Source organism: Ceratotherium simum, chromosome 7 (assembly GCF_057802395.1).
Source record: "Ceratotherium simum simum isolate JZ-2026a chromosome 7, ASM5780239v1, whole genome shotgun sequence".
NCBI classification, from domain to species: Eukaryota; Metazoa; Chordata; class Mammalia; order Perissodactyla; family Rhinocerotidae; genus Ceratotherium; species Ceratotherium simum.
The window spans coordinates 28,686,569-28,708,898 of NC_141906.1; the positions used below are offsets into that span (position 1 = coordinate 28,686,569).

The window sequence follows — 22,330 nt, forward strand, 5'->3', positions numbered from 1 at the left end:
GAGTATTACCTTGTTTGCTGCTGTTTATGGGGCTGGAAGATCCTTTGTGGTTAAATTTTAACTCAAAAAGAACATCTCCAAGTACATTTCTGTTTTTTTCTTTCAAGAAAATTGTGCTTGAGTAAGCACTACTCCATTTTTATGGCATAGCTCTTAGCACAATTAAAGAAAGATTAGTGAACGCATGAACTAAATGAATTGAGGTTGTCACGTTAGTTGCTTGGATTTTTAAATGACATTAGCAGTATATTTTCAAACTGTTTAAATTCTTCAACTTTTTTTCTTTATCTTTTTCATTGAGATAATAATCCAAATAGTGACATTACAACATTTGATATTCCTAGTTGGTGATACTGTCATATATTCCAAGATACTCTCTTTACTCTGTTATCTTTTGGACTTCTTCCCCTCCATGATCCCTTTTAAAAAGACTTCAAGTGTTTTAGAAACAGAATTTGCTTGCCAGTAATTCTTTATATTTTTCTCTGATCAAAAGATTTTAATGATATGTTCATTAACTGTTTTGTTGATATTTAGCTCCTAAAGGAGGGCAGAAACTTTGTGGGTATATCTGACCAAAAGAGAAATGATAGCAGTAATGCAATGTAGGTATCATTTTGGGAGGCCTGTAGATTTTAGAGGGGAATAATAGGATTTTCTCTAAATGGTGGGTCATCTAGAGGAGGATGGTTTGTTCAGCTCTCCATCATCTCTGATAAGGAAACCATTCAACTCAAAAAAAGTTATTCATAGATTATCTTCCTCTTTTCAATATCAGTTAGCTGAACCCTGGAGTGCTCCTATGAGCTGATTGAGTATGACACCATTAAAGTGTCTCGTGTGTGATCACACACACGTTACTATCCATACCAGGTCCATCTGTTCAAAACAAAAGATGCTGTAGAGATTTTTTATCAAGAATTTTCTCTTAGCAAGAGCCTTTTAGGTTCAGTAAAGTGTCTTTATTTGTTGACTGTCTTATTTTTTAGTGAGAATTTGAGGGAATGAGTTTTTATTCCAATAATTAAACAAGAATCATTGGTTGAGGCTTTGAGCCTTACAAAGGGAATGTTCCCCAAGCTCAAGCACAGTCACGTTGCTTTAATATTGGATATTATTCTATGTTGAATTGGTATGTCAAGTCTGAAAGATATTTAAGTAAATAGGAAGACTTGTGGGGTCTGTATACAGACATCAAAATTAAATTTTAAAAAGTTAAATTAGCCTACCATTTAGGATTTCTAAATATTAATAACTGAAAGGATGCAAAGCTTAGGGTCAAGACTGCTTTGTTTTAAATTCCCTTGTACAGGAAATCGAGAGTTATGTTAAAGGTACAGTCCACTCATTCTTTTGTCCTTTTAGGTTTTGGCACAAATACCAGTGGGAATAGTATTTTTGGAAGTAAACCAGGACCTGGGACTCTGGGAACTGGGCTTGGTGCAGGATTTGGAACAGGTAAGGAACCATACCACAAGATTAAGGAAGTGATACAGCTTGGCTTTCTAATTGCTGGAACTTAAGACCTCTGTTTGCTCATATGCCTAGAAATAAGAGGCCTAGATTTTCATTTTCACAATGGATTTATAAAACATTCCCTGCAGTTATGCTTTACCAGGTTTTAAAACTTTGGCACATTTATCTTAGAGGCTGTGTGCTTCGTTTCTACAAAATTTTGTCCTCTGATAGTGCTGGTCTGTCTGGAATTTTTAGTATTTAATGTGAGACTTGTCAGTGTGGTGATGTTAGTAACTTTCAGTTCCCCTGTGTTACCTTTGTAACAGGGATTTGAGACCTTGAACTGTTCATCAAGTAAGCTTTATTACCCTAATAGAGAGAGAGAAATAAGAGCACATGATGAAATAATTAACAGATACTCTGAGGTTTTGCAAGGTCTGTGCCTACTTTTCAATTCTTTCCAGCTTGATATAGAGCTGAAATGTCATGCCTTTGTCTCTGTTCCTGCTACTGATAATTATTTTTTAGTGCCTTTGAAGACATTGACCCTTCTACCTACCCAACTGTTTTAAACTTTTGGAAGGTGGTGGTGGTCATAAAATGAATAAGTGCTTCAGCGTGTACAGTTCAAGGTTGTTTAAGCATATTATTTTGCCTACTTTCCCAATTCATCTGACCATGAGTGTGGTCATTTAATTGCAGACCATTTATTTCCATGGTGTCTGCTTCCACTGTCCAGTTATCTCTTGTCTTTGCTTCTATGCTCTGATCATTTATCTGTCATCTCTTTTTTAATAGAACCTCATTTTGTACTCTATGAACTATTTCCTTCCTTCCTTTCTTTTTTTTTTTTTTTTTTGGTGAGGAAGATCAGCCCTGAGCTAACATCCATGCCAATCCTCCTCTTTTTGCTGAGGAAGACCGGCCCTGAGCTAACATCTATTGCCAGTCCTCCTCCTTTTATTTTTTTTTTTTTGTGAGGAAGATTGGCCCTGAGCTAACATCTGCCAATCCTCCTCTTTTTGCTGAGGAAGACTGGCCCTGGGCTAACATCCATGCCCATCTTCCTCCACTTTATATGAGATGCCGCCACAGCATGGCTTGACAAACGGTGCGTTGGTGTGCGCCCGGGATCCAAACCGGTGAACCCTGGGCCGCCGCATTGGAACGCGCGCGCTTAACCGCTTGTGCCACCAGGCTGGCCCCCTCCTCTGTTTCTTTTCCCCCTTTTTTTCCTCAAAGCCCCAGTAGATAGTTGTATGTCATAGTTGCACATCCTTCTAGTTGCTGTGTGTGGGACACTGCCTCAGCATAGCTGGACAAGCGGTGCGTCAGTGCGCGCCCGGGATCCAAACCCGGCCGCCAGTAGCGGAGTGTGCGCACTTCACCGCTAAGCCACGGGGCCGGCCCCCTTTCATTTTCTTTTTAAAATAAAAGATAAGTGCTTGTAAAAATAATTCAGCAATACAGAAGTATTGTGAAAAGTCCACATCTTTCAGCTGTGAAGTAACAGCTATTGAAAATTTGGCATTTATCTTGTCAGATCCCTTTATATACATTTTTTGAACATGTGCTTATATATGTATTTATATACACATACACGTATAAGTTTGTACATATATGTGTTTTATATATAGAATTTTTTGTTATATTCTTAAATGGAAACCATATCCTACGTGAGTGTTTTTTAAACCAAAGGTTGGGATACATTAGTTGGATGTAATATTAATGTAGTGGGCTGCAACTAGCATTTTAAAAAGATGAGCTGGATTAAAAAAAACCACTGTGCATAGCAAGGTTAAGTATCATTTAACTTTTGTTTTAGTTTTATGTATGTTGTGTTATAGGTCCCAGTGTGTTTCTTATTGTGTGCTGCAGTCAAAAATTTTTCAAACTGAAAGCAACTGCCTTACATAGCATTCTGTTTTGTATTTTCATTTCCCGTGACATTTTGGGCATATATTTTTTCTTTTGGTCAGTATACATGGATGTAACTCATTCTTTAAAAATAGTTATTTAATATTCCATATACTGTGTGTATAGGTGCATATATAGATATAACACGTAAATACATTTGCACACCCTAATTTATTTTACTTTTCCCCTATTGATGGACGTTAGAGTTATTTGATATTAGCAATGCAATAATGAAGATCTCTGTTAGATCCTTTTGTGTGTGTTAGTATTAATACAGGATTGATACTTAGAATTGGAATTGTGTCAGAAGATACACATATCTTGAATTTTGGTCATTCTTGCTAATTTGCTTTCCAAAAAGAATGCCAGTTTACATTTTTGCTCACATTGTACACAAGTACTCATTGTCCCATATCCTTTACATATTGTTGGGCTTTTTCATCTTAGCATGCATGATAGTGGAAATTGATATAATCTAGTGTGTACTTCACTGATTACCAGTAAAGGATATCCTTATGTATGTTTACGGGCTATTTGGATCTTTCAATTCTCTATTCATAATATTTGATCATTGTTTCTTAATTTATCTTTGAAAGTGCTTTATATATCGTGGATATTAACCATCTTTGGTTGTATGGTGGAGTTTCACTTGAGCTTTTTTATCCAAATTCTACCAGATATATTTTTCAAGAAATAAAAACTAAAAAGCTCTAGTTTTTTTGTACAATATGATCCCTAAATTTAGGAGAATATATCATCTGACATCAATGTTCTCTTCTGATCCTGGAGGAAAAATTAGCTTTGGTGTGGGCAAATTCAGGGCTTTTTCAAGGGTAGTTTTCACTCTAGACAGTTTATGAACCATAAACCTAAGGCCCAGGTAAGATAGGGTAGTTTTGACTCTAGGCAGTTTATGAACCATAAACCTAAGGCCTGGGTAAGATGCTCCTCTAATGTCTGTTACAGATATTTCCACTAAGTCTTGATGTATATCATTTAATTTTATTTATGGTATCTTCATATAAGATACCATAAACAAAAACTTGTATACATAAAACTTGTATAAGTTTTATTTTTATGTAGTCAAAGCTGTCACTCTCTCCTCTTTGGTTTCTAGGTCTTGCAGGTTATGATTAGCAATGCCTTCTCTTGTAGTCCAAGATTTTAAAGTGTTCTATAACTTTTTTCCTGATACTGTTGTCTTTTATTCCACAATAATTTAATATCTCAGCCTCTTTATTTATTTGAATATATTCAGTTTTCCTTAAATAGTTCTACCTCACAGACAAGGAATTTTATTTTTATTATTGTTACATATTCCTCATTCATGCCTTGTCCACATAAACTAAAAGCCAAATACAATCAATAAAGGTTTTACTCCCCTAACCTTAGCAGCAGTAGATTATGTAGGGAAACAAGAATTGAGAGAGTCACTGAAAACACGCTGTTGGAATTCTTGGACAATCACATCTGCTAAAGCAGACTTTTGGCTTTGAGAGGAATGTGTCTAGAGACTATTGTAGATAAACACCCACATTTATGAACTCTGCATTTCATGGTATCACAGGTGGAATAGCACTGTAGCTTTGGGCTGTGTTTTTTGGGGGCATTAGCTAAGTGTGTATTCCTATGCAACTTCTTGTTTTGAGTGTTGGAGATTCAAACTCATACCTCAACAGAAGTAAATTTTCCTGTAACATGGGCCTTTGAGTGCTTCATGAGTAGTTGACTATAAAAATATTAAATGTACATATATAAAAGTGTTTTTATGCACTTAGATTTAAGTGACCAATCTTGGTATAAAATGTTTTAGAGTCATGCAGCACATAACGAGGTTTCGGTCAACAATGGATCACATATATAACAGCGGTGCCATGAGATTAGTACTGTATAGCCTAGGTGCGTAGTAGGCTATACCCTCTAGCTTTGTGTAAGTATACTCTGTGATGTCCACACAACAACTAAATCACCTAAAGATGCATTTCTAAGAACATATCCCCCTTCTTTTTTTGTGTGTGTGTGTGAGGAAGATCAGCCCTGAGCTAACATCCATGCTAATCCTCCTCTTTTTTGCTGAGGAAGACTGGCTCTGAGCTGACATCTATTGCCAGTCCTCCTCCTTTTTTCCCCAAAGCCCCAGTAGATAGTTGTATGTCATAGTTGCACATCCTTCTAGTTGCTGTATGTGAGACATGGCCTCGGCATGGCCGGAGAAGTGGTGCGTCGGTGTGCGCCCGGGATCCAAACCTGGGTCGCCAGTAGCGGAGCACACGCACTTAACCACTAAGCCACGGGGCCGGCCCAACGTATCCCCCTTGTCATGACTGTATATTATCCTTTGGCGTGTGATTTTTTTTTTTTCCCCATTGTGCTAAGGAATACTCATTGAATCATGGTGTATCAGTTTCTTGTTTCACATTGATATTTAACTGTCATTAGCACTATCAATAGTACGCCATTTTCTTGGTAGTTACTTAGTGATAATATTAAGAAGTTTTGGTTCTTAAAATTTTACATGGAGTAATAAGATTAAAGGGTACCTCTAGTAAAGTTTATTGTTATACTAAGACATACATAGAAAAATTTACCCAAAGCTAATAGATACCATAAATAAAATTAAATTCTAACATTTATTATAAGATCTCAAGAGAAATATAATCATTTTCACTTTTTCCTTGAGCATCCTTGGATTTTCTAGGGCCCACTATTACCATGGTGACCCCCATATATCTTCCTTATGACTCCTACAACTAATCATAAATATAGCACATTTCATAAATTGACGTTATCATACATCAGAATGTCCCTCAACTTGAACTATTAGTAAGTCCTTTCATTAAGCATAAAAAGCCAGTTGTACATAATATAAAACAGAGCTGGATGAACTACATCTTTTCCATTGATAAATTGCAACACTATCCAATGTATTACAATAAATTTAATGACAGTCCCTTTCCAGGTCATCTGAACCTCCCAGTCCCTTTTTTATTCTTTCATGGGTTTGTGCAATACAGTGATTTTTAGACTGTTTCATGGTTCTTCATCCAGGGCTGCTCCAAAGGTGAGGGAAATACATACCCATCCAGAACAGAATTTTTTTGTTTTTGAGGAAGATTGGCCCTGAGCTAACATCTGTTGCCAATCTTCCTCCTTTTTTTCCTTTTTCTCCCCAAAGCCCTAGTGGATAGTTGTATGTCATAGTTGTACATTCTTCTAGTTGCTCTATGTGGGACACTGCCTCAGCATGGCTTGATGAGCGGTGTGTACGTCCACGCCCAGGATCCGAACTGGCAAACCCAGTCTGCCAAAGCGGAGGACGTGAACTTAACCACTGTGCCACTGGGCTGGCCCCTAGAACAGAAATTTTTACCCATTTAATATATTTGGGTTTCATCTAAGTTTTGTTTGGGGATAGGGAGGTGTTTGCTACCTATAAAAATAGAGAATCCTGAAATTTGTGGTATAAACTATATCCTTTGAGGGAGTAATATAATTGTAGTTTTTCTTGGCATTTTCACCAATTTCTAATGGTTTGGGACTTTAAAAGAAGTCTTATTCTCTGTTCCAAAGCTGGGCTTTTTAAGGTGAAATAATCCTGTTGCAACATTGTTGTCGTCTTGTTACTAATGAGGTTGGGCAGTTAGGGAATGTTTCGTCCATTCAGTAGTCACCCTCACTAATTTATATTGTGTGGATTCTCTAAGTATAAACTTCCTATCCTTTTTCTGGTTGAGATCTCAAAGCAGTTCTCATTTGAAATTTTTGACCTCCAAGTATTATGTTTTTGAAGTGATTTTCCTGATAAACCATATCTCTGTCAAGATGCATTGATACATTAAGAAGAACTTCAGATCTTCCAAATTTCCAATAACTTTTTGAGGAGGAGGGAGTGGAAATTTTTTTTTAAATTTATGCCAATAACTTATTCTAAATAACAGCTTACTCTGAAGAACTAAATTCTCCCCATTTTATACTTCAAAAAATCACTGCTGACAACAAGGTCCATAAGGAAGATTCATTAGGCTTTAGAACGTTGCAAGTTTCTACAATGGATTTCCCCCTGGTGAAAATAAATTCTTACTCCGTCCAATTTGATTCATGCTGAAACTAGAATTTGTTTAGTAACCTCATCACAAGGCATTTAGCTTTTTATTAAAAAAACAGTCTTTGTCTAAAGTAGTTTTCGTGAGATGGTATACTTCAAAGTGTTAACTTTTTGCTATTCAAAGAAGATACATTGGATTTGGTTTTCTACAGTTCAGCCTATTTGTTAGTCAAAACGATGACATTGTGATTGATTCAGCTGAGTATTTTGATTTGCAAATATTGAAATTTAAGGAGAATTGACAATTTTTTAATTCTTTCAAAGTGTTTTACTGTACGATAGCAGTTAAGAGCCCTGGTTGTATTATCAGATGCACTGAGGTTTGAACCCCAGTTTCAGCATTTACTACATTTGTGACGTTGAGCTAATTACTAAACTCTCAATTTTCTCTTCTGTAAAACGGGGATGATAGTTCCTGCTTCAGGCTTGTGAAGATTAAATGAGATGGTACTAGCTAATATTTAACAAGTGTTAGTGTCTACCAGACCTCTTCTTAATGCTTAATATGGGTTTATTCATTTTAACCCTAGGATAAATATTAAGCTATGTATTATTGTCTCATGTTATAGTTGAGCAAACTGAAGCACAGAGAGGTTAAGTATTTTGCCTTGATGTATATAATGTACTCAGCACAGTGCCTGGCATATAGTTAGAACTTACTGTGCATTTATGTATTAGTTCTTTTGTTGAAATGAGCAGTCATTATGAAGTTTCCAAATGTATTATAGTTTTAAGTAACTGACCTCGGGCATAACATTCAAAGGATCTTCTGTGGCGCTTTTTCTTTCCTCTTGTCTCCATAGCTCTTGGTGCTGGACAGGCATCTTTGTTTGGGAACAACCAACCTAAGATCGGAGGGCCTCTTGGTACAGGAGCCTTTGGGGCCCCTGGATTTAATACTACGACAGCCACTTTGGGCTTTGGAGCCCCCCAGGCCCCAGTAGGTAAGTGTCAGTCACTTTAGAAGGCTTTACTCAGTTTATTTCGTGCTAATACTTGCTGACTTGATTTTCCACCCCACCCTGTCCCACCCCTACCACTGCAGTACATACACACATGTCATTAAACAACATGTAGTGTAGAAGGGCTTATAATAGATCTAGGCCTTCCCAGCTTCCCCACTCCCAGGCCTACTCCCCCCAAAAAACCACTTTTGTTATGGTTTTTAATTCATCTGGTATTTAAGTTCATGTCCCTAAATGATGTGCTTATATTGCTGTTTTGCTTTATTAAATCTAAGTAAATTTAATTTGTTAGTGGTAGATGAGAATTTAGCTCACTTATCACCTGTGTTCTTTATTTACTTTTCCCAGTATAGCTGTTTACTAAATTCCCTAAGTTTAGTTTTACCTGTTGAAGTGTTTTTCATACTTCCTTCATTTGAATACCTTCCTAGTTTTTGCAGTATCTGCCTGCCACCTGTATTATTTCTAACTTAAAATTAACTTACTTTTTTTTTTTTAAAGATTTTATTTATTTATTTTTTCCCACCAAAGCCCCAGTAGATAGTTGTATGTCATAGCTGCACATCCTTCTAGTTGCTGTATGTGGGACTCGGCCTCAGGATGGACGGAGAAGTGGTGCCTCGGTGCGCGCCCGGGATCCAAACCCGGGCCACCAGCATCGGAGTGCGCGCACTTAACCACGCACAAGCCACGGGGCCGGCCCAAAATTAACTTACTTTTTAACTTAAATATCTTTTTTAAAGAAAAATATATTCTACCGGAAATAAAAAACTCATATCACCTGGCGTAAATGGAGTAACTAAGATAGATAGATACATACATAGATAGATAGGTAGATAGGTAGGTAGGTAGATAGATATTGAAATAGAGAAAGAAAGAAGTTAGTCTCTGTACCATTAAATTCATCTCCTTAACATCATGATCCATATACCACACTTTGAGAAGCCTTTGCAAATTTAAGCTGTGTCCTTATATACTTTTTCTTGTTCTGTTAACTAGGAGACAGTATTTCTTGAGTTCCCTTGCTCAAATAAGCATATTAGTGCCCTTCCGTAATTACCTTTCTCTTTCCTTCATTTCTCCTTTGCCATCTTTATATTTTTATATTGATAAAGTTGATAACGTGTTCTATCCTATAATTATTATTCTTGTTTTCTTTGGTTAAAGAATAATTTAAAAGTTGCAAATGAACACAGTATTTTCTGCTACGAAAACACTGCTGCCTAGCCAAGTATACCTGTCTCATACAGCTTTTTCTTCTGGAATTTCTAAATTCTTTTTTTTCCCTTGTATTACCAACTCTTATCACCTTCCTAAACTAGTCCAAATTCTTAAGGATGGTGTCCGAGTTCTTGTACCCTAGATAACCTCATTCTTTGGTTACTCTGTCCTACTGCAGCAGTATGAACTCTGATTATTTCGTAGGCCTTCAGTGTTGTTCCAGGATGTTCCCTTCAAGTCTCATCAGTGGAAACTGCTATGTCCTGGATTTAGGGTTTTCCTCTTTATTTATTTCCTGAGTGCTCTGAATATATCTTCAAGTAAAGTATATATAAAAGGTTTACTTTGACTACTTACAGGTCTGAAAATATCTTCATCTGTTCCTCATACTTAAATGTTACGGAATTCTGGTATGAAAATAATTTGCCCTCGGAACTTTGGCTATATTCTTCCTTGCACTAACCATTACTGATGAAATGTCTAATGCCTTTCTGTTTCTTGAGACTTGTTCCTACAGTTCTACAAGCATTTAGGATTGTCCCTTTGTCCTGACACTTCAGAGATTTGCTTAGACCTTTTCTGTCTTAACACTTGATTTTTCAGCTGTGTTTCTACTTTCTAGGAGATTTTTGGTTGTCTTCTAAATCATCTTTTTGGATTTTTATTTTACCTTACAAGAATTCTTTCTCATTCTCTGAAAGTTTCTTTTTTCAAGCATCCAGTTCTTAGATGCAATTTTTTCTTGACAGTCTGAATTTGTTAATTGGCATTAAAATTTTTTTAGGCTTCTGTTCCTTAAATTTTCAGGATTATTTCTGTTTTGATCCTACTCTCTAATGCTTGGTGACCTTTTTTGTTCATATTTAAGAATAAAATAAGAAGCAGCTCACTGGCAACTTATGTTTATGGGTAGTGTTGTTTACCAGTAGATTTCACTTAAAGGTGAGTAGTCCAGGAAGCAGCTATTATCCAGCAGTCCTCTAAGTGTTGGAATGCCACATTCTTAGCTCTGGGATGATGCAAGCACTCAAACTAGTTGCCCCTGTACTCTCCATATGTTAATTTCTTTTCACTGGAGGTACACTCTGATATTTTGGCTTATCTATTGAGCATCAGGGAGTAGAAGGATGGCAGAGTGTGGTCGTTTTGTATATAAACTTTACATTGATTCGTGTTTCCTTGTGCTTTCAGTCTCACTTCATCAAACTTGGTATTCTTGAATCCCTAACCTTTCTGGGATTCTCCAGGCAGATATGCTCCGTTTTGGGTGGTGATCCCCTTTGAGTGTATTCTAAGCTATGGTTTGCTCTATCCTGCTTTATCACTCCTCTGTCCACTTCTTTCCCCTAGAAATTTGTTATATTTGTTCATCTGTTCATTTGCTGCCTTCCCATTCTGTCATTGTGGCTTATGTAGATATATTTTAATTTGTTTAGACCATAGATTTTTATTAGGTCTTTGGAGGGAGCGGAGGTGAATTAGAATTTTAATTCATTTCTGTGTGAACATTAGAATCAGCCTTATCATTTAAAATGATATTTTCATTTTATTTTTTATTTATCTTCCTTAGTTTTGATTGTTTTCAGTAGAAGGAGGCAGTATAAATATCATGACCTGCTATTTTTACTTGGGTAGCTTTTTGAATGGTTTTTAATAATTCATCTTTTTCAAAAGCCAATTAAAAGTTCCTGACACAAGAATTAAATATTACAGTTGCATACAATAGTGTTGCTGCCCATTTAAAAGTAGTTGAATTGACTTTTAGAATGTATATCCTTGCATCACAGGATATTAGTTGGAAGTTGCTATAGAGCTCATGTGAGTCTACCCTTATTGTGGGAGTCCCTTACTTGTCTTAAAAACTTCAGTTATGATGGCTTCCTTACGAGTCAGTCTGGTCCACAAAACCTGTCTCCTTAGAATTTCCACTCAGTGGTTCTACTTTTACCTCCTAAAGCTAAGCAAAACCAGTCTGCTACAATTTCTTTCCAGTAACCCCATTGTCTTCCAGATAAAGTATCGTCGGTTTCTTCTGTTTGGAGACTTGATTTTTATACTTCTTCCTATCCCTTTACTCATTTGGCCATGAAGTGGTTTTTTAGTATGTTTTCAAATTATTATGACCAGAGTTGAATATAACACCAATGGTAGGTTAACTAGTGCTTACACTTGCTTATTCGCTTATCTTATTTTTGCTAACTTATCAGCTCTCTTTTCTGTATTTTAAATAATGCAGTTAACATTGGGAAGATTTCATAGTTAAACATACAAAAATAAAAACATCCTGTCACACTTTCCTAATGATACCTGGATTTGTTAAGGGAAGGTTTTGTTCTTTTGAGCAAGTCCAGGTGGGGCGACCTATAATTATTAAATAATGGAATCAGCTGGTGCAGGTCAGTGTTTTTATTTATTTATTTATTTATTTATTTATTTAATGGATAATTTACTATCAAGTAACAAACTGACTAGTGAATATTAGAGTTCTTTAAAAACATCTAGGTCTTGAGTCTTCTTCAGTCTCCTAGTCCTGGACTAGGACTCCTCCTAGTCCACAGAGTAACACTGTTCTGTCATCGTGTGGCACTGTGTATCAGAAGCTACTTTTCTATATATATTTTCTCTCCAATAGTCTTAAATTAGATTTAGGAACTTTCTGAATACGGATGATTTACTGTACGCTCTTTAAATTGACCTCTCCTTTTGGTTTCACAGTCCTGAGCAAATTTGCACTCTTTCCTTATATATCAACATACAGTGTTTTAGTATTTAATGAATACATCTGATTTTAAGAAAGCTTAATTTGACTAAGGTGGTTCTGCTCTTTTTTCATTAATTTAGCTTTAACTGTCTGTCCTGGGCTTGTTTTTGTTGTTGCTGCCACTGTTGTGTTTTTGCCCCCTTATTGTGAGTATTAAATTTTTCTAAATGTTTTGTTTGAGGCACTCCTTTAATGTGGATTATCTTCTTATATTTTGGCTTTAGCTTTATTTTATTTTATTTATTTATTTTTGTTGGTGAGGAAGATTAGCCCTGAGTTAACGTCTGTTGCCAATCCTCCTCTTTTTGCTGAGGAAGATTGGCTCTGGGCTAACATCTGTGCCCATCTTCTTCTGCCATTTTTTTTTTTTTAATATGTTGGATGCCTGCCACAGCCTGGCTTGATAAGCGGTTCATAGGTCCGCACCCAGGATCCGAACCCGTGAACCCTGGGCCACCAAAGTGGAGCGCACGAACTTAATGAGTACGCCACTGGGCCGGCCCTTTAGCTTTATTTTAAATGTTTATAAAGGAAAAAAGTTTTATCTCTAAAATGAGTTAAATTTGATTTGATTTTTTTATCGGTATCTTTGGAAATATTTATCTTGCAGAGAGATTTCTTCATCAGTTAAGGTACAGTGCAGAGAATTGTGGGGGTTTTTTGTTTTCTTTTTACTGTGTACAATTGTAGATCGTTATTCTTTCTCTGTTTCCTAAATTCTCTGCGATTGATGACACATTTGTTCTTACACTTGGAAAGAAAATTAGACTAATTGGAGTGATCCTTTCTTCTCTCAATTTTTACTTAAATATAATATGAATATTAAATGTAAATAATAAACATAAAAGGATGCCTTAACAGCCATTTTCATTTTTTATATGCTGTCCTCTTCCTTTATGTTCTTAGTATACTTAATACTCTTTATTCTGGAATTTTTACTTATTAACCAAAGATACTTTCGTATGTCCACAATGAAACACATTGAAACTATTTCTTTTTAATTTTTTTTATTTAAAAACTTTTTTTGCTGTGGAAGATTCGCCCTGAGCTAACGTCCATGCCAGTCTTCCTCTATTTTTTAGTATGTGGGCCACCAGCACAGGAGCGATTATATGTCCGTGCCTGGGAACCGAACCCGGGCTGTTGAAGCAGAGCGCACTGAATTTAACCACTAGGCCACTGGGGCTGGCCCTGTCACTGTTTTTAATAACTGCTTAACCCACCATGTTTATATATAATGATTTTTACAACTGTTAACTTAATGTTGGACATAGGTTGTTTCCAAGTCTTGACTATTACAGATAATGTTCGGTGAACACTTACAAACATTTGTTTATTGTGTTTCTAGTTTAATTAAGTCCTTGGGTCAAATTTCCATGGTTGAGATTATTAGATTAAAAAAATATAAAAACAGTACTTGCTCTATGTACTATTGTATTGTTTCTTTTAGACAGATTAAACCAATTTGTAATGTTTGTAGAAGTCAAAGACTGTAACTCTTTTTATACAACTGTGCCACTGATAGATAATAAGGTAGCTATCAAATATTTCTTCAAGGTTTTTTTTTTTTTTTTTTCAAGGTTGTTTTAATTCCAATTTTTGGTTACTAGTGACAGTGAACACCTAAGTAAAATTTTATGTATGTTGTCTCTTATGGAATGCTTTTTCCTGTCTTTGACCCATTAGTTTATTTGATTGTTGATTTTCTTCACAGTTTGCTCCCTGTTCCCCACCAATAATGCCGTTGAGTGAGTCTGAACATTTTGAAGACCACTTCTTCAAAAAGAGTTTTGAGTTCTTTTGCTGTAAATGCACTGGATCCTTGGACTGACATCTTGCTTTTTCTTTTGTTTCTTTTTTTTTTTTTTTTAAAGCCTTGACAGATCCAAACGCTTCTGCTGCCCAGCAGGCTGTTCTCCAACAGCACATCAATAGTCTAACATACTCACCTTTTGGAGACTCTCCTCTCTTCCGGAATCCCATGTCAGACCCTAAGAAGAAAGAAGAGGTAAATTTAAGGATGCTTCTGTAAAATTTCATCTCAGAAAAGGAGAAACTAAATGTGCAGAATGTGATTTTGTATGTATACAGGCTAAGCAAAGTTAGGTGCAATTAAGTTTTTAAGATACATTATTTATGCTTTTCACTAGGCCAGGGATAAATTATTTTTACTGTATCTGGAAGGCAGCATGACAGACAATAAAATGAGCACTGGACTGGAGGTGAAGGCTGGAACTTTTCAACAGCCCTGAAATGAGGCAGAGATTATTATTCTCATTTTATCCTTGAGCAAACTAAGCCTCAGGGAAGCTGATTTTCCTAAAATCATAATGCTTTTAAGAAAATTTTTTCTCCTGATTTCTGTATAGCTTTGTCTTAATTTCTTATGCTCTAGTGGCAAAGAAATGATCTTTTACTCACTGTGATGTGTTAAAAGTAGCCTTTGGTCTGTTTAATACTTGTTTTATCACTTACAATCTCTCAGACATTGGGCATGTCTTTTTGCCTTTCGGAAAGTGTTTCCTCGTATGTAAAATGGGCATAGTAATACTGTTCAGTGTTGAGAATTAAATGAGATAATGCATACCTGGCTTATAGTAAGTTGGTTAGTGTACAGAAATTATTATTCACTCGTTCATGTCATCTCATTTATCCTTCAGCCGATTCTTCAGTTTACCCTGCAACTAGATACAATGAGAAGCAAAATGTGAATTTAAAGTGCTTTCTAGGGCCGGCTCCGTGGCTTAGCGGTTAAGTGCGCGCGCTCTGATGCTGGCGGCCCGGGTTCGGATCCCGGGCACGCCCCAAGGCACCACTTCTCCGTCCAACCCGAGGCTGAGTCCCACGTACAGCAACTAGAAGGATGTGAACCTATGACATACAACTATCTACTGGGGCTTTGGGGGGAAAAAAATGAATAAATAAAATCTTTAAAAAAAGAAAAGTGCTTTCTAAATGTAAGATGTAATTAGGTGAAAATTATATGTTATTCATGCATCATAATTTTAGGTGCCTAAATATGTGCTACTAGTCACTGTGTTCAGGACTGAGGATACAAAATGAAAAATAAGAACTTATTCTCTAAGAGCCTGCTATCTAGTGAGGAAGATCAGACCAGTGTGTGCTTAAATTTACTCAAGCTCAATATAGTGTATGTGGTAATAGAGAGAAGAGCACATCAGCTGATGAATGGATAAACAAAATATATGTCTTTATGATGGAATATCATTTAGCTATAAAAAGGAATGAAGTACTGATACACGCTACAACATGGATGAACTTCAAAAACATTATGCCAAGTGAAGGAAGCCAGACACAAAAGGCCGCATGATTCTATTTATGTAAAATGTCTAGAATAGGCAGATCCATAAAGACGGAAAGTAGATTCATGTTTGCCAAGGGTTAAGGGGAGGAATTGGGAGGCATAGAGTTTCTTTTTGGAGTGAAGGAAATGGAATTGGATAGTGGTGATGGTTGTACAACCTTGTGAATATAGTAAAACCCACTGAATTGTATGCATTAAAATGGTGAGTTTATGTTATGTGAATTTTATCTTAATAAAAAATTTAAAATAGAATAGAGGGAAGAGCTTAGATTCTTGGGTGAGTTTGATAAAGCTTTTCAGAAGAGATAACATTTAACTTTTTTTGAGTATGTATGTAGAAGTTGGTAGATCTGTGTCAAGACATTCCAAGAATTGTGAAAGATCACAAAAAAGATCTAGGAAGATTCACTTGTTACTGAAGTGTAAACAGTCTGCATTGTGAAGAGAAGAATAAATTGTGACAAGTTTTATAGGTTAGACGTTGTTTCAAATGGTTATATAATCCCAAGTGTACCATTTAGGAAACAAATGTATAACATCCTGAAGATGCTATGGAAACATCGAAAAGTTGGCATCAAATCAACCTGAAGTCTTAATTAATTTAGTTGTGTGTCTCCTCCACTAACTTGTAATTTCCTCAAAAATCAGGGAAAGTAATTTTATTATTTTTTTCCCCAGTAGTTAGTGTTTAACTCATGGTAATTGTCAATGTTTACTAAATGATGGATAAATGCAAGCTAATATTTATTCATTTTATTAGAGTGATTTGGATTGCATAGAAGTTGAATATTATTATTTCATGGCTTTGCCTTGGTTTTTCTTGAAGCATAAGATTTTGTGTTTAATTGAAAAATAATTTGACTCAGAATTTTTTGATACTATGTTTTTTAAAAATATAAACATTGTCATCCTTGTTTTTTTTTTTTGTTTTGTTTTGGTGAGGAAGATTGGCCCTGAGCTAACATCTGTTGCCAGTCTTCCTCTTTTTGCTTAAGGAAGATTGTCCCTGAGCTAACATCTCTGCCCATCTTCCTCTATTTTGTATGTGGGACACCGCCATAACATAGCTTGATGGGCAGTGTGTAGGTCCATGCCCAGGATCCAAACCCGTGAACCACAGGCCGCCAAAGCAGAGCACATGAACTTCACCACCATACCACCAGGCCCCCTGTCAGCCTTGTTTTAGAAAGCAAACCACTGCAGACTATTCTCTTTTGTAAGATGAAGAGAAATGTACAAAGTAGATTAATAATATGTTCTGTTAGTACCATTTTGATTTACAAAGCACTTCAAATGCAGTATCCCAATTACATTTTAAAACAAGTCAGATGAACCAGTTGAAATGGAGGCTGGAGAGATGAGTAAAAATCAGTTATAGAGAAATAAAGACAGTTCCATTAGCATTCACACATACATACAAAGTTAGATGTTGACATCCTTGTTTTTTGGGAGCTGAGACTTCAAAGAGGTATCTAGCAGGTGAATGGCAGAGATGAAGTTTGAACTCTGGTCTTCTGATTTTTAAGGTCAAAACCATACAATTGAGTTAAACTAGAATTTTCCTTGATCCTTTTGTTTTTCAGAGACTGAAACCAACAAATCCAGCAGCCCAGAAGGCTCTCACTACACCCACTCACTATAAACTGACACCCCGCCCTGCCACCAGAGTCCGACCAAAGGCCTTACAAACAACAGGTACAGCCAAGTCACATCTCTTTGATGGGCTGGATGACGATGAACCATCCTTAGCCAATGGAGCATTCATGCCCAAGTGAGTTTATTTTTCTTAACATAAATTTAAAGTAAAATATTAGTATGAACTAAGGATAAAATGATATATAATTATTTACTTAAGTGTACTACAAATGTTATATAGTTTTTTTTGTTTTTTTGTTTTTTTTTAATTTGAAAAATACGGAACATCATAGAGAAGAATAAAAATGAACATGATCACTCCTGGAGATAACCACAGTTAACATAAAAATATTTTGATTAATATGTTTCTAGTTTTACATATGCATGTTTTTTTGTTTTGTTTTTGAGAAGTTAATGCTTATGTAATTTTATTTTAAGCAGACGACGCTTTTCTTACAACTCAGATTGGCCAAACCAATTAAGAAGAATCTATATATATATTTTTTAATTCCCATACATACAGATATTGAACCAATTATAAAATAATTACACAGGAAAAAGTACAGGAAAATATGTGGAAGAGTTGTTGGTAAACATTGAAAATTACATTTAAATTATGCATTAGAGCAAATATACCCTAGAGTATTGATATATGCATGGAAAAAAACAAGAAAAATATATACCAAACTGTTAACAGTTAACATCTGGAGATCTCATTTTAGTGCATTTCATTTCTGGATTTATTTTTCTAGATACATAGGTAGACACAGACACACACATACACAGGCTTTTTTAAGAGCAAGTACGTTTCTAGTCAGAAAGTGAGTTTTGCTTTTTTTTTTTTTAAAGCTTTGGAGAAAAAGTGGGAATTTATCACTTGCAGTTCTTTGTCTATGAATGTTATTAAGTTAAAAAATTACCACTCTTTTTTTCCCTTAAAAATATTGTGGGCTGCTGCTTCAGAAAAGATGGAAAGTCCAATTTTATACATTTCTTAGAACATCATTAGATTATTTTGAAGTCAGGAACTGTGTATAGGTGTACGTCAATATTCTGAGGGATTGATTCCAGGACCCCCCACAGATACCAAAATCTGCGGACGCTCAAGTTCCTTAGTTGGCCCTCTGTATCTGTGGTTGTTTGAATCTGCTGATGTGGAACCCACAGATATGGGGGGCCAACTGTGTTATTCATATTTATGTCCCCAGCATTTAGCAAATTGTTTGGCACAGAGGAAATAAAAAGGGCTTAGATTCACCAGTCCAGCCGTCAGATCAACAACTTTCAGGGCAGTTTCGCCAGGTCTCTTTAGGTAGGATTTGCAACTATGATATACAAATAGAAAGGATTAGGATGGGAAGGTATACGTTTTGCTATTAATACCGTATCCCCTTCTTGGCTTCCACTTCTGTGGTGTTGCTCTCAACAGTCTTAATATATCAGAAGTATTTTACACAGTTCATCTCTTCCTCTTCCTTGATTCACTTTAATTGGCTTCCAGGAACCCCATGCTTTTCTAGTTTTTTTCTGCCTTATTGGTCGCCCGTTCTGTCTCCTTCGCTGGTTCCTCTTCTTCCCAACCTCTTAAAGTTGGGATGCCCCTTGGCTCAGTTCTTGATCACGTTTTCTTTACTCGTTCCCAAAGTGATTTAATTTAGTTTCATGTCTTTAAATGTCACCTATAGTGTAACTTTTATCTCCAGCTTTGACCTCTCTCCCAAACTCCAGATTCTTACAGCCAGCCCTATTCAACATCTCCATTTGGATGTCTAACAGACATTTATTTCAAAATTAACATGTCCAACGCTGAACTCTTGATCTTCCACCTCAAACCTGTTCCACCCAAAGCCTTCCCTATCTCAGATAATTGTATTTCCATCATTCTAGTTGGTCAGGCCAAAAACTTTAGAATCATCCTTGACTTTTTTTGTACATCCCACATCCAAGCGACGAGCAAATCTCTTTTGTTCTACCTTCAAAAATTACACAGAATCTGACCAGTTCTTACCACCTTCACTGCTACTTTCCTGATCCAAGCCATCATCATCTCTTGACTGAATTACTGCTGTATTCTGCTAATTGATCTTTCTGCTTTTACCCTTAACCCTTTGCATTCTATTCTGAATGTAGCTACCACAGTGAGCCTTTTGAAGTATATCAGATCGTGTCCCTCTTCTGTCCAGAACCCTATGGTGGTTTATATCTTACTCAGAGTAAAAGCCAAATTCCTTACAATGACATATAAGGCCCTATAAGATCTGACCTTCCCTTACCTCTGTGAACACATCTACTACTCTCTCCATTGTTTCCTCCCCTCTAATCTTTTTTTTTTTTTTTTTTTGAGGAAGATCAGCCCTGAGCTAACATTTGATGCCAATCCTCTTTTTTCTGAGGAAGACTGGCGGTGGGCTAAGATCCGTGCCCATCTTCCTCTACTTTATATGGGACACTGCCACAGCATGGCTCAACAAGCAGTGTGTCGGTGTGCGCCAGGATCCGAGCCGGTGAACCCCGGGCCGCTGCAGCGGAGCACGCGCACTTAACCGCTTGTGCCACTGGCCCAGCCCCTCCTCCCCTCTAATTTTATTGCCTCCTTGCTGCTGTTAGGAAAGGCATGCTGTTGCCTTTGGATCTTTGCCCCAGTTCTCTTTCCCTGAAACACTTCTCCCCATAAATCCGTATAGCTAACCCTCTCATTCTTTGCTCACATATCCCCTTAATGAAGACTACTCTGACCACCCTATTTAAAATTGCACCTGTCTTTTCTCTTGTCAGCAGTACCCCCATGCTTGTCATCCTCTTTCTTTTTCTTTTTTTTTCCATTCCTTCTAATATATCATTTACTTATTTATTTTTTCATGTTTGGTTTTTGTCTGTTTTTTCCCTCTAGAGCATTAGTTCTATATAGGTGGGTACTTTTGTTTTTTTCTGTCATTTAAAGTACCTATAACAGTTCCTGTGATGTAGTAGTAAGTGATCAATAAATGTTGAACATATGAAGGGATCTTAGGAGGTGTAAAAGGAGCTAAATAAAAATAGAGAATCCCACAACTTGACTCCTGGAGCCACTCATGGGAGTGAGGAGCTTAGAGATGGATATCATCTAAGCCAAGGTACAAGAGAGGATGGGAATTGTAAAGGTCTTTCCAGTTTCTGCTATCAGCTTTCCATTATTGAGTTGTTAGTATCCAGAATTTAGTATTCACTGTATTTAACTGTCTAAAGGAAATGGCATATGCCACTATTCACTTCCTATACTAAGCCTTGGGCCACCACTTTATAGCTCTATAAATACCAAAGATGGTAAAGGATTCATGAGGATCTTTATAACTATGGCCAGCACTAGAACAGTACTCGATTTGCTCCGAAAGACAAATTTGGTAGATTACAGGTGTGAGAACCTTACCAGTGCTGTGTCTTTTTCCCTTTGCTTTCCTTAGTAGTCAGAGGAAATTTACTATAGAGCAAGCCAATAATTTTCTTTATTCTGAATGACAAAATTTGGAAATATTCTTTTAATACTTCTATTCGTTCCTTCCTTCAACAAACATTTATCAGCTACTAAGTGCCAAGTGTGGTGGGCACTGAGAATGCAGGTGTGAACAAGACACGTTCCTCTGTCATTGAATTCACAATCTGTTGGGGAAGAGAGATGTTGGCAGAGTGATCACGAGACAAGAGGCAGAAAGGAGAAGTAGAGATTGCCACTGTAGGAGAGACTAACAGAAGAATGATGAGGGAAGCTTCTCTGAGGATATGTCGTTTAAATGGAATAGGGATGGCGAGAACTGTGATAGGGAATATTTTGATATGTTTCTGATTTTAAGTATGCATATATTTTTTCAAATGGATATAATTTTATTTTCCAGTGTTCTTTTCAATGTTTGTTTCAAACATGACAACTGACTGAATGATATTCTATCATATACAGTCATGCGCCACATAATGATATTTCCATCAACAAGGGACCATGTATATGACAGTAGTCCCGTAAAATTAGTCCCATATAGCCTAGGTGTATAGTGGGCTATACCATCTAGGTTTGTGTAAGTACTCTCTATGATGTTTGCACAACGACCAAATCGCCTGACACATTTTTCAGAACATGTCTCTGTTAAGCAATACATGACTGTATTTACCAAATTTAGTTTTGCTACACTTTTCTGTTCTTTGTACCTGTCTCACTTGATATTTCTGATCCCAATCCTCTTCACTTTTGCCTGACACTGTTTTTATGTTTCATGTTAGTTCCTTGTCTTCTAGTTATAGGTTATGTTCTTCATGTGAAACATATAATTAGCCCCCTCACCCCCAGTGTTTCAGTCCATTGCGGTTATTGTTTTGTATGATGATCAATTTGTCCCATCTTTGGCCAGCGGGAGCCCTTTCAGGTTGCTCCAAGGTCCTTTCCACGGGCCCTGATAGTGTTTGGTAACTTCCTTTCTTGTAGGATACACTGTAAAATTTTGTCCCGGATTTTTGCCGTCTGTGTTCATGACTTAGATTGGCCTAAGTGCTCCCTTCTTATAATTTCGTTAGTCGGTTTTGGTATAAAGGTTATGCCGATCTAGTAAACTAATTGGAGAGTATTTTCTGGAAGAGTTTGTGTAAGATAGGCTCCCCCCCACCCCCCTTTCTCATTAAATGTTGGGTACTGGTGAAGATGTACGGGCCTGAGGTAGTATTTGTAGTAAGGTTTTGTTTTGCTTTTAATTATTGATATAATGTATTTAAAAGTTATAGGACTATTCACCTTTTTTTAAGTCACTTTTGGCAGGTAGTGTTTTTATATTATTTTTCATTTCAGTTAATTAAAATTCCAAATTTATGGGCATAAAGTTGTTAAAAAATATCCTTTACTGTCTTTTTCATTTTGGTAGAATCTGTAGGGATATTCCCATTTTCATTCCTGACGTGGCATTTTTTATGCTGTCTCTTTTTCT

At 36.5% G+C, this 22,330-nt stretch overlaps 1 protein-coding gene across 10 annotated transcripts in view; it reads left to right on the top strand.

Annotated features, from left to right (window-relative positions):
* NUP98 (nucleoporin 98 and 96 precursor) overlaps nucleotides 1-22,330 on the top strand; it is a 111,152-nt gene that overhangs the window by 35,760 nt on the left and 53,062 nt on the right. For 7 of the 10 annotated variants that reach the window (XM_087433358.1, XM_087433361.1, XM_087433362.1 and 4 more), the window contains 4 exons: nucleotides 1,366-1,458; nucleotides 8,284-8,424; nucleotides 14,302-14,435; nucleotides 17,336-17,523. In XM_087433358.1, coding sequence (XP_087289484.1) covers nucleotides 1,366-1,458; nucleotides 8,284-8,424; nucleotides 14,302-14,435; nucleotides 17,336-17,523 — 556 coding nt within the window. The remainder of the gene's footprint in view (nucleotides 1-1,365; nucleotides 1,459-8,283; nucleotides 8,425-14,301; nucleotides 14,436-17,335; nucleotides 17,524-22,330) is intronic. The other 3 variants (XM_087433363.1, XM_087433364.1, XM_087433365.1) reach the window with 1 other exon arrangement.